General features: G+C 37.2%; 1 protein-coding gene across 10 annotated transcripts in view; it reads right to left on the reverse strand.

Annotated features, from left to right (window-relative positions):
• ADGRV1 (adhesion G protein-coupled receptor V1) overlaps positions 1 to 13,391 on the reverse strand; it is a 606,362-nt gene that overhangs the window by 479,569 nt on the left and 113,402 nt on the right. For 8 of the 10 annotated variants that reach the window (XR_010156862.1, XM_063810272.1, XM_063810271.1 and 5 more), the window contains 6 exons: positions 12,724 to 12,926; positions 11,951 to 12,080; positions 8,526 to 8,606; positions 6,704 to 6,843; positions 3,985 to 4,594; positions 2,189 to 2,404 (listed from right to left, as the gene is read on the reverse strand). Coding sequence is in view for 9 of the 10 variants with exons in the window: in XM_063810272.1 (XP_063666342.1) it covers positions 2,189 to 2,404; positions 3,985 to 4,594; positions 6,704 to 6,843; positions 8,526 to 8,606; positions 11,951 to 12,080; positions 12,724 to 12,926 (1,380 nt within the window). In the remaining variant the exon portion in view is untranslated. The remainder of the gene's footprint in view (positions 1 to 2,188; positions 2,405 to 3,984; positions 4,595 to 6,703; positions 6,844 to 8,525; positions 8,607 to 11,950; positions 12,081 to 12,723; positions 12,927 to 13,391) is intronic. The other 2 variants (XM_063810268.1, XM_063810270.1) reach the window with 2 other exon arrangements.

Consider the following 13,391-nt stretch of genomic DNA (forward strand, 5'->3'; position numbering starts at 1 on the left):
ACCAGTACCATGCTGTTTTGGTTACTGTAGCCTTGTAGTATAGTTTGAGGTCAGGTAGCGTGATGCCCAGCTTTGTTCTTTTGGCTTAGGATTGACTTGGCGATGCGGGCTCTTTTTTGGTTCCATATGAACTTTAAAGTAGTTTTTTCCAATTCTGTGAAGAAAGTCATTGGTAGCTTGATGGGGATGGCATTGAATCTATAAATTACCTTGAGCAGTATGGCCATTTTCACGATATTGATTCTTCCTACCCATGAGCATGGAATGTTCTTCCACTTGTTTGTATCCTCTTTTATTTCATTGAGCAGTGGTTTGTAGTTCTCCTTGAAGAGGTCCTTCACATCCCTTGTAAGTTGGATTCCTAGGTATTTTATTCTCTTTGAAGCAATTGTGAATGGGAGTTCACTCATGATTTGGCTCTCTGTTTGTCTGTTATTGGTGTATAAGAGTGCTTGTGATTTCTGTACATTGATTTTGTATCCTGAGACTTTGCTGAAGTTGCTTATCAGCTTAAGGAGATTTTGGGCTGAGACAATGGGATTTTCTAGATATACAATCATTCATCTGCAAACAGGGACAATTTGACTTCCTCTTTTCCTAATTGAATACCCTTTATTTCCTTCTCCTGCCTAATTGCCCTGGCCAGAACTTCCAACACTATGTTGAATACGAGTGGTGAGAGACGGCATCCCTGTCTTGTGCCAGTTTTCAAAGGGAATGCTTCTAGTTTTTGCCCATTCAGAAAAACTGGCTAGCCATATGTAGAAAGCTGAATCTGGATCCCTTCCTTACACCTTATACAAAAATTAATTCAAGATGGATTAAAGACTTAAACGTTAGACCTAAAACCATAAAAACCCTAGAAGAAAGCCTAGGCATTACCATTCAGGACATAGGCATGGGCAAGGACTTCATGTCTAAAACACCAAAAGCAATGGCAACAAAAGACAAAATTGACAAATGGGATCTAATTAAACTAAAGAGCTTCTGCACAGCAAAAGAAACTACCATCAGAGTGAACAGGCAACTTACAAAATGGGAGAAAATTTTTGCAACCTACTCATCTGACAAACGGCTAATATCCAGAATCTACAATGAACTCAAACAAATTTACAAGAAAAAAAACAAACAATCCCATCAAAAAGTGGGCGAAGGACATGAACAGACACTTCTCAAAAGAAGACATTTATGCAGCCAAAAAACACATGAAAAAATGCTCATCATCACTGGCCGTCAGAGAAATGCAAATCAAAACCACAATGAGATACCATCTCACACCAGTTAGAACGGCAACCATTAAAAAGTCAGGAAACAACAGGTGCTGGAGAGGATGTGGAGAAATAGGAACACTTTTACACTGTTGGTGGGACTGTAAACTAGTTCAACCATTGTGGAAGTCAGTGTGGCGATTCCTCAGGGATCTAGAACCAGAAATACCATCTGACCCAGCCATCCCATTACTGAGTATATACCCAAAGGACTATAAATCATGCAGCCATAAAGACACATGCACACGTATGTTTATTGCGGCACTATTCACAATAGCAAAGACTTGGAACCAACCCAAATGTCCAACAATGATAGACTGGATTAAGAAAATGTGGCACATATACACCATGGAATACTATGCAGCCATAAAAAATGATGAGTTCATGTCCTTTGTAGGGACACGGATGAAATTGGAAATCATCATTCTCAGTAAACTATCGCAAGAACAAAAAACCAAACACTGCATATTCTCACTCATAGGTGGGAAGAGAACAATGAGAACACATGGACACAGAAAGGGGAACATCACACTCTGGGGACTGTTGTGGGGTGGGGGGAGGGGGGAGGGATAGCTTTAGGAGATATACCTAATGCTAAATGATGAGTTAATGGGTGCAGCACACCAGCATGGCACATGTATACATATGTAACTAACCTGCACATTGTGCACATGTACCCTAAAACTTAAAGTATAATAAAATAAAAATAAAAATAAAAAAATTGTAAAATCAAGCGAGACTCCATCCCCAAAAAAAAAAAAAGACTCTAGATTTGTCCCTTGAAAAAGATACATGAGTATTTCTAGTTTTCTAGTTGATTATCCTAATTGCAACTTTGAGAGGCTGTGTTACTCAAGGATACATGTCCCTCTGTGTTTACGTCCCTCTGTATGTACTGCTTTTTAGATGTCTTTTCTTACCAGCTATTGCAGTTATTGGCACAGCTTTAAACTTCACAGAGACATCTGCAAATGCTCCTCCTGTTCTAGTCACATTGATAATGGGTCCAACATGATTTTCTGCCACTCGGACAATTGGTGCTGAGAGCTGAAGAGTTCCAAATGCATCATCATTGGCAATGATAATTAGTTGCGCAACAGTTTCTACCTTAGGCCCAAGACGTGGAGAATTTGGAACTGAAAGACAGAAGATCCACACAGAACACGGAAAGCTATCAAAATTCTAAGAACTGGCCAAAAGTCATCAAGAAACCTCAGCAAGATTCCATCAGCCAAATAGGATTCTCATTTGGGGTTTTCCCTCTACTATTTATTTTTTTTATTTATTTATTTATTTATTTATTTATTTATTTATAGGGATGGAGTCTCTACCACGCAGGCTGGAGTGCTGGAGTGTTGGAGTGTAGTGGCGCCATCTTGGCTCACCACAACCTCCGCTTCCTGAGTTCAAGCAATTCTCCTGCCTCAGCCTCCGGAATAGCTGGGACTACAGGCACATGCTGCCATGCCCGGCTAATTTCTTTTATATTTTAGTAGAGATGGGGTTTCACCATGTTGCCCAGGCTGGTCTTGAACTCCTGAGCTCAGGCAATCTGCCTGCCTCGGCCTCCCAAAGTGCTAGGACTACAGGCGTGAGCCACCGTGCCCAGCCCTACTATTTATATTTAAGAATATTTAAGAATATGTATTGTTTAATATGCACCAGCATTAATCTAGACATTCAGGATTCAAAAATAAACTAAACAGAATGTCCCTGCTCTAGTGTAGCTTACATTCTAGAGAAATTTTTATTATAGAATTTATAACAAAAGAACAGTTACCTACAGAAATATTTTAATATGTGTTGAAAAGTTATCAAAAAGGAAAAAATCATTAGAGTATAATTAATCATCACTTTACATAATATTACAACAGAATGATGCTCTTCTAATTATTTCACTGTGCCATTAAAACAAAACTGCATTTCAGTTACAAGATTGAGTAGGAAACTAATTTAGTTCCTTGACCTCAAAAACTAGCTGCAAATCATCATACTCTAAATTACTGCCTCTTTAACCGCTTCGCCTTCTTCCCTGACAAACCTGTTCTGCATGGCCCATTCTTAATTAATACTGTCACTGAACTACTTTGTTACTATGGTCTGAAGGTTTGTGTCCTCCTGCCTCAAAATTCATACATTTAAATCCTAATCCCAGTGGTGACAGTATTAAGAGGTGGAGCCCTTAGGTGAAGGAGGTGAGACGCTTGTAAATGGGGTTAGTCCCCATGTAAAAGAGGCCTGAGAGAGACAGAGACCCCTCAACCCTCCACAAGGCCCAGGAAGCAGACCCTCACCAGGCACTGAATCTGCTGGCACCTTAATCGTGGCACTTCCCAGCCTCCAGAACTATGAGGAAAAATGTCTGTTGTTTCTAAGCCACCCAGTTTATGGCAGTTTGTTACAGCAACCCCAGTGGATGAATCCACTCATCCAGAAATCAGAGGCAGCCTCAAGACTACACCAACCTTGTTATAATAGAGTGTGCTAGATAATTTTAAAGTTCCCGTCTTACTTTCTACTGACTTTTAAAACATAATTTCTAAGAAAAAAATGTGTCTGGCTTCCAGTTACCTTACAGGTAAACTGTTGTAAGAGGACATTTTCAAAGTTAGAGTTTACTACTTTTTATAGAATTTTCTATTAAATAAAATTTAAAACTGATTGTTTCAGGATTCTGATAGCTAATAATAATAATAACACACTAAGGGATACTTACTTGAACGACTCTGTACTTTCGCTACTAAAGTAGAGTTGAGTAGTTCGATAAAGACAGATTCGGACCTTTCTGGCTCATCATCATCCAAAATTGAAATAGCTATTGTTGCCTCACTCTGATTAGCTCCAAAAAGAGCAAATCCAGAAGCTGGTATATAGTCTCTTCCTTGAGTTGCTCTCGCTAAATTAGGTGGAAAATAAGGTGGTTTTTCCATATCATCTAGTGTTGCATATGAGACAAGGACTTTTCCCATGAGGCCTTTCAACCTTATTATTGATAGTGTGATGTTCTGGGTTGCTTCCTCAACTTTAACAGGTCTGTTTTTCTCAGAAAAAATGAATATCCCATATGGATCATCACTAGCCAAAACTGTTAACGTGGCATTAATATGAGCTCCCAAAGAACCACTGGAAACACTGAGGATTGACACAGAGAATGCCTTATCCAGTTCTGGGTCTTCGTCAGGCAATATCTCCACAGTGATATTGGCGCTCGTCTGCCCAATCTCAAATGTGATGTTGCCAGAGGTGAAGGCGAGATCACCATCAGGATCAGAGTCTATGTTCCAATGCAAAGTCACTGGAGACAGAGTTCCATGATGTCTTATAACCTACAAAATACTTAATATTAAAATCTATTAAAAGAGAGATTAAAGCCAGTTACTTGGAGGCTTATAAATACAATAATGATAGCAGCACAATTTTATTTTATATAAGTTCTTCTCCAGACTACAAGACTGCTGCAGGCAGGGGTCATATACTATCCATCTTTGAAGGCCCACAGAGAGTCTTACGAATAGAGGATATTTAAAAAGTGACTATGCCGAGTGCAGTGGCACATGCCTGTAGTCCCAGTTATTCAGGAGACTGAGACAGAAGGGTCCCTGGAGCCCAGGACTTCGAGGCTGCAGTCAGCTATGATGGTGTCACTGCACTCCAGCCTGGGCAACACACCAAGACTCTATCTCTTAAAAAAAATAAATAAAACACAATTGAAATTTCAAAGGCGATTGTTGCATGAAACTATAAATTGGTGAAAAAAAACATAGCTTCTATTTAAATTATAACTATCTTTTGTGTATCTTTTATTTTATGCCCAATAAATTAAATGTGATTAACAACATATTACATTCAGGCACACTCATAAAATTTTCACAATCACTGCAAAAATGGTATATATTTCATTGCAAGGAATGTATAAATGGTGTTTTTCTGAAAAGTGATCTGTAAAACTCATTTTAAAACAAATCACATTTACTTTTATCTTCAATATTTTATGTAAACAAACTCATCAAAAAACATATTTGACCCAAAGTATAAGAAAATACATTTAAGAAGGAAGATATGCTTTTGTCAATAATATGTTAAGAATGAAAAGTTTAAAAATTTCTCCAAGTAAATCCCAACTAAGAGTAATTTTTATTTATTCTTGAAATATGATGGTTACATCAAAATAAAATTTAGAGACAGTAATTTTATAAAAGTTGATCCTTTCCCTTAATGCTTTTTTTATCTTTCCTGAGTCATTAGTTATCCTTTCTAAGGTGTTGAATTTATCGCACAACAGTTTATTGAAAATCTGCCATAATAGTACAAAAGGATATGTTTGAGTGATAGTTCTTCATTATTCGTATGGAAGCTGAGCAAGCAGCTAGCTCCTGTGAGTCACTGAACAATGAATCCTTCCTAATTTCTACTGGAACAAAGCAGAGTAGGTACACAAACACACACATCATATAGAGTTATTGTTATTGCCAGTTCACCCATGTTTTAGATTTTCTTTCCTTATGGGAGAGAGACAGGACAGGATTGCACTTCACCCACTGACATTAGGCACAGCCAGGAGACCTGCTTTGATCAAGGAAGTTAAGTAGAAATGATGTAAATCACTTCCAGAAAGAAGCTATAAGAGCTGGTATGCTGTTCTTCACATCCACATTTCCCTCCACCAAGAAGATAAAAGCACCTGCTGAGATATAGCCTTGGTGCCCAAAGTGACTAATAATCAGAGCCCCTTGCTAACTTAAGTTGGACATATACATACTACGAATGAAAAACAAATCTTTTCCAGCACTTTGAGAGGCCAAGGCGTGTGGATCACCTGAGGTTGGGAGTTTGAGACCAGCCTGACCAACATGGAGAAACCCCGTCTCTACTAAAAATACAAAATTAGCCAGGCGTGGTGGTGCATGCCTGTAATCCCAGCTACTTGGAAGGCTGAAGCAGGAGAATCGCTTGAATCCAGGAGGCGGAGGTTGTGGTGAGCTGAGATCATGCCATTGCACTCCACTGGGCAACAAGAGCGAAACTCCGTCTCGAAAAAAGAAAGAAAGAAAGGAAAGAAGGGAGGGAGGGAGGGAGGGAGGGAGGAAGGCAATTCTTTGTTGTACCAGCCATTGATATTTTAGAGATGTTTGTTACCACAGCCTATCTGAACAAACACAAAAATCTATGTAAGATAAATACTTGTAGTATAGCTCCATTATGTTCCTTAAAGGGTCAAGGATCTTCAGAATTAAACAATGACTCCATGTGCAATACTAAAGACAAAAATAAATGCCAAACGACTGTTCGATCACCACTTTGTATTGCCTGTGCCAATAGGCTCATTCCCCTCAGCCTACACAAAAAAAGGAAAGCATAAAACACACTTTCATAGCACAGTACAGTTTTTAAAACAACAGAAAGTGTCTAGGAATGAAGGAAGAAAAGGTACTCACATTTAATGTAACAGTGCTATACCCATCTTCTGGTTCAGTTCCACTGACAAAGAGTGACTCAGGGCTAAATTCAAATACGCCATCAGCGTGGTCAGAGGCTGCAATTGTCACTAGAATTTGGGAAGCCACTCCTAGACTGGCTGCATGAACAAGTTCCAACAAATAGAAAAAAAAAATGTTGATCAGTAATTTACAAATCAAAGGAAAAGCCAATGAACAACTTTTTGAAAAGAGTCCTTCCATTCATTGAGTACATTCTAATTTGTTTTAGAAAGAAAGGCAGACACAAATGGGTGCCACACATATTCATGCTTTTATGACCTTTCTCTACTTTGGCACCAACGTGATGTACAAGTGCTGCATAAGCACTTGGAGATGAATAAGGAAAACTTGTTTTTCTTTTTCTTCTCTATGAAAGAGAACATTCTTCCACAGAGTATATGAGGAAGGTCTCCCACGACCTTTCTGACCTCAAAAGAACTTGAGCCAAAATGACTCTTACCTTCATGAAATAATAAGTAGTTTCCCATTCTGGCAGAACAGATTCTTGGTTTCCAATGTGCATGAATTCTAGGCCTATTTTTTCATCATGTGATGATACTATAAATCTATCTCTCCTGATCCTAAATAGTCCCATTCTGTAGCTAAAAAGATGCCATGATCTAAAGCAGCATTTAAGTTTTTCCTAAAAAGTATGTTCAAATTTTATGTTGCATTAATGTCTACAGACTAGAAAATGAACAATTCTAAAAGTAATAGAGTAATTAACTACAGAGGTTGCATTAGGCACTGATGGAAGTTAGGAATGAAGGCAGTAAAATCATGAGTTCTGACACTAAAATATAAAATCTGACATTGTGAAAAAAGAAGGATTTGAGGATTAGAAAATGCTCTTCTTCAAGAAACAAATATTCTAAGTATGCTTTTCATATATGAAAAAAATATTTGAGGTAAAAAGCTGAATCATGTTTGTATATAAATCTACTTCAAAAGGCATCCTCTTTTCAATATCACCTTCAATAATTGCCAACTATCCTTCCATTTATTTTCTTCCTTATTTATTTTTCCCATTTGTTTCTTTCTTTTTTTTTTTTTTCTTTGAGACAGAGTCTTGCTCTGTCACCCAGTCTAGGGTGCAGTGACACAATCTTGGTTCACTCAACCTCCGCCTCCTGGGTTCAAGAGCCTCCTGGGCTCTTGCCTCAGCCTCCTGAATAGCTGGTATTACAGGCACATGCCACCACGCTTGGCTAATTTTTGTATTTTTAGTAGAAACGGGGTTTTATTATGTTGGTCAGGCTGGTCTGGAACTCCTGAGCTCAGGTGATCAGCCCGCCTCGGTCTCCCAAAGTGCTGGGATTACTCCCCATTTGTTTTGATTACATTTTACATATAAGGATTCATAGTTCTTTTTTGTACAGAGAATAAGTGTGATGTATTTAAAACGAAAATACAAATTTTCTATTGACCTCTTTTTACATATTCGAAGCTATGTAAAATGTTTCCAAACAACCATTTTTATAAATGACATTCAAGTGAAATTTCTATCACAACTAGAATCAGGAAACTACATTAGGTTCATACAAGGAGAGTCTGGGTTTTGGAAGCAGAAAGGGATGTGATTCTGACTTGATCCCTTTCTAGCTGGGTGACTACAACATGAAGGAAATCATACTTCATAAAGTTTCTGTGACAGTTAATAAGATAAAATGTGTAAAGGACCTACACATAGTAGGTGTCAATAAGTGGTTAGTATTGTCTCTAAAATGAGAAGTTAAAATAAAAACCTATAATAGTAAAGGACCTTAGAAAAACTGCTTACCACGTTTGTGAATAGTTGGAAGGAAGAATTCCATGTCCCCATCACCACTACCACTTCCATCAACCCTAAAGAGTTCAGCTACTTCACAAGGAGACACAGAGACACAACCCACACAACACACATTGACACAATGAGAAAATTGAGAGGTCTTAAAACATATCAAGCAAAGAGGAAAATGCAGTAATATTCACCCAATAACATGCACTCTTCCATAAGAAATGGATCATTTTAAATAGTAGAATTATAGCACCAGTCAAGCTACCAAATTATCAAAATTTCATTCACAGTTTCATGAAATACTCCATGTAGACTGTAACTGTTACTTCCCATTTCTGTCAATCTAGTATTATTTTTAAATTTTCACTTTTTTACACCAACATAAATTATTTTCTAATATCTTAGATATTTAAAATATATTTATCTGATTGTATAATCATATGCTTAGGCCTAATACGCCTGTGATAATCACCTTACCATTCACAACGACCAGTTCAATATTGAGAAATGCATCTAACCTTTCCTTCCATCCACACATTCAAATCCCCACCACATTTATTTACCATTCTCAAACTTGATCACCCTCTGGCCACTGGCATTGTGGAAAGAGTCCTAGACAAGCCACCTAACAATTCTGCTTTCCTGGTTGTGAAAGATGCCAGCTGTAAAAATTTCAGCAAGTCACTAAACTTCTTGGTATCTCAGTTTCCTCGCCTATGAAAGATGCTGTCTTTTATTATAGAAATGTTGTTGCTATGGGTTGAATGTATTCCCCAAAGTTCACATGTGGGAAATTTAATCGCAAATGCAACCGTGTTGAGAATTGGGACCTGTAAGGGGTGATCAGGTCATGACACCTCTGCCCTCATGAATAAATTAATGTTGTTATCCTGGGAGTGGGTTCATTACTGCAAGAATGGGTTTCTTGTAAAACCAAGTTCAGCCCTCTCTTGCCCTCTCATATGCATTCTCTGACCATGTGGAGCCTTCCACTACGTTATTATGTATCTAGAATGCCCTAAAAGGTGCAGCCCCCAAGTCTTGGACTTTCCAGCCTCGAGAACCATGAGCCACGTAAACTTCTATTGCTTATAAATTGCCCAGTCTGTGGTATTCTGTTATAGCAGCACGAAATGGACTAAGAGTTGTAAAGATCAAATAAAATAATGGAAAATAAATAATATCATCAAAATATAAAATATAAAGTACTTTGGCAATAATAAAGAGAAAGTGGTTACACCTTTCCCTCTAATACATCTTGTACCCCAACCATTATTTTACCAAATGTTTGCAAACAAAGAAGATAGGAAGGGCAGTGATGATAGCAATAGAAAAAAAGGAGAGTAAAAATAGCAAAGCCACATCCATACATATACGCTTCTACCAATATCCTTGATTGACATGCTAGTGTTAAGATCTGCCCTCTCTTCTCCTTTTGCCCTGTGTTTTTGCCTGTCAATAGGATGGGAATATACCAGACATGAGAATGTATGGCACCCAGAACCTGAAATCATCATACAGATCCAAAAGGCAAAATGGATTTGCAGCAAATATCTGGTACATGGCTTTGCTCCCACATTATCCAGAAGTCATTAAAAAAGAAGTTCAACACCATATATACTTTGGCTAGCGTAAGACATCTATTCAGGTTGTGGCTACCTTATGTAGAATCATCAGTTTCATCAGCTTTATAGTCAAAAAGCATGAAATAAGTCCTTGACTCTCCAAAGAATTAAGCTCTATAAGCTACTTGACATGTTAGACAGTCCCTACATATGAGTCCAGGAGTAGAGGTCATTGTATAAATTCCTTTTCCTCCAATCCCAACTCACTGAGGGATAAATCAGATTCTCGGCCACCATTGCTTCCTATGAAACTGCAAGGTTGGTTTTCTAGTGAGTATTCAAGTCCAATTAATACATAACAATGCATATTCTAGAGATATGGGGAGAAGTTTCTCAATAATATAACAAGTGTCACTATAAGTGGTCATATGATCACAAGTATTATTATCATCTCAATAACATTTCATGTACAATTATTAATCAGTATTAGCTCATGGTCACTAACATTTTCTCTTTCTATTACATAAGGATTTTTGGCTTTAAGTGATACAAAGGGCAACTTTTCAAATATTTTATAGTAACCTTTTTAGTAATGCAAATAGTGATTTGGAGATGCAAGGACTTGTCTCTGGAAGACAAGAAAAGCTGGTATTTTTATATGCCACCTACTAGACAGCACATTTCTACTGTTTTATGCATTCAACCAAGCTCAGCACTGTTTAACCATTTCCCTGCTCCCAAACACTGGCTTGGTCTCCTTGCTCTTACCCGAGATTTGGGAACACAGGAAAGAAAAATTTTTGCATATTTACCCAAAATATCTACTTTATACATAAAGACAATTTTCATATCTCAGTCCTACCAATTTTTCCTTTGGATGGCTTATGTACTATGGCTTTCTTCATCAAAATAATAAATAATAATAATGAGGTAATGATACCAGGTTTTGTAATGAAAGGGACTGTCCTGATAAACACCATATCATCTCTCAATTTCTCATACTTATAAAGGTAATTAACAATGCATATCGTATGTATTCCATAACACTCCCAGTAGCACCTGATAAACACATTAACACTTTTGCAAAGTATTCCATCTAATTGGGATACATATTATCAATAGCCTCACTTAGCGCAGATGAGTTTTGCCATGAAATAAGTTTGACTCCAATAACCCTTGATAATCAGAGCTTTCTGAATAGCAGAACTGAAGTTAAGGTATTGTTGACTTCTTTTATTAATAATCAACTCACTATAGATCAACCAAAAGGACCAGATTTTACAGCGTTATATCTGTAGATAGATCTAGCAGAGCTACAGCAAAAAACAGAAAAGAGAGAGGTGACCTTAGGGGAACCTACCATGAATGAAAACTGTAATTTGGTGACTTAGTACACTTATACTTTTCACTCTAAAAGCACATCTCTTCTAGAAAAATATCAGTGGGTAATAATAAGGGGGAAAAATAGCACAAACATGCTGTCCATATAATAAACAAGAGATATTACTCAGAATTAACCAAACCTCATAGCGAAAGCATATCAATGTGAAACTATGAGTTGAATATTAATCTCTAAAACTAATTCTAAAAGTTTATGTAAAGAGGAAAATTTTCTTTTTACCAAGAAAGGGATTATCAATCAAAAATGATTGATATAGATTATATTACCACATATATTATGGTATATATTATCATGTATCTTAAGCAATTATTAACTTTCAGGCTGCTCTCTTCAAAAACTAATAATTTATTCATTTATTTAAGTAAGATTAATTCAAAGGAACTTACTTCCCTAAAGGAATCTACTTTCATCAGCATGGGTAGACAAGCAAATATTTAACATTTTTGAATCACCAGCCTTACCTCCTCCTTCCAAGTTTAACAACTCAACTTTAAAAGATTTTTCCAATTCAGGAATAGAATTATCAGTGATGTTTATGGAAATGTATTTATATCTTTCTCCTGGTTGAAATTCTAATGTGCCAGCAACATTCTGAAATATAAAAGACTGATCCATTAGATTACAATCATTCTGTATATGAATAGATTACAATCATTCTGTATACAAATTTGTAAAATCAGAATGTTTGTTATATCCCAAATTATTATAAATGCTAAGACAAGTAAAATACAAAATTGAAAACACTTCAGTGTGTATGAATAATGTTCAATGTAAATTCTAAATAAATATTCTCCAATTAATTAGATAAAGTAGATTATTTCTTTTTTCTTTCTTTCTTTTCTTTTCTTTTTTTATTTTTCTTTTTTCTTTTTTTATTTTAGAGACAGAGTCTCACAATGTCACCAAGGCTGGAGTGCAGTGGTGGGATCATAGCTCACTATAGCCTTGAACTCGTAGGCTCAAGCAATCCTCCTGCCTCAGCATCCAGAGTAGCTGCACCACCACACCCAGCTAATTTGTTTTTTCTTTTTTTGTAGAGAAAGTGACTTGCGACGTTGCCCATGCTGGTCACCAACTCTTGGCCTCAAGCAATCCTCTCGCCTTGGCCTCCCAAAGTGCTAGGATTACAGGCGTGAGTCACTATGTTCCAGGTACAGTGTATATCCCTTCCAGAGAAGGATTATGTCTGTTTTACAAGTTGCAAATACAACTTCAAAAGGACTGAGTGAATTACCTGGTAATCCTCAGGACTGAATGCTGTCAAGGACACTGTTCTAAATTCCGCAGTCACCCTTCCCAGAAGTCCCTGTGCACGGATGACCAATAACCTGATTTCTCCATCTTCCTCCTCCACAGTGGTATGTGGAACGCTGCTTGCAGGCAGGGTCATTGCGTCCTCAGGCTGAGGAGGCAGCCCTGTGGAGAACTGCAGCAAGCCTAGTGGAGACAAAGGGTCCAGGGCACTGTCCCAAGGAACTGTGCAAGAATTTCTTATTCAATTAAAGCGATCTTACACAATTATTTTGATCACCAGGCCAAAATTCTGAGGGCCTTTATTTAGAAAATATTTTAGCAAAGATTTAACTAACATGCTTTTGATACAGAATATGTTCATAAGCTTTCAGAATAATGAAAGTTAAATTGTTATTTTTCCATGTCTTTACTCAAAGAAAGCTTTTCTTCCCACAGCAGCATCAATAGCAGGAATACTGATACAGTTTTAAAATACATATTTTCTAACTTTTACTCATATATTTTTAGACTCTCCAGAAATCATTCTAGAACATATAGTAGAACAGGTTAAATGGCACCTTAAAGGAGTTGCAACACTTAAAAATAAACAAATCAACAAACAAAACCTAACTATGAAAACTAAAGGTGAAAAGCCTCTCAAGATTTCTA

Source organism: Pan troglodytes, chromosome 4 (genome assembly GCF_028858775.2).
Source record: "Pan troglodytes isolate AG18354 chromosome 4, NHGRI_mPanTro3-v2.0_pri, whole genome shotgun sequence".
NCBI lineage: Eukaryota > Metazoa > Chordata > Mammalia > Primates > Hominidae > Pan > Pan troglodytes.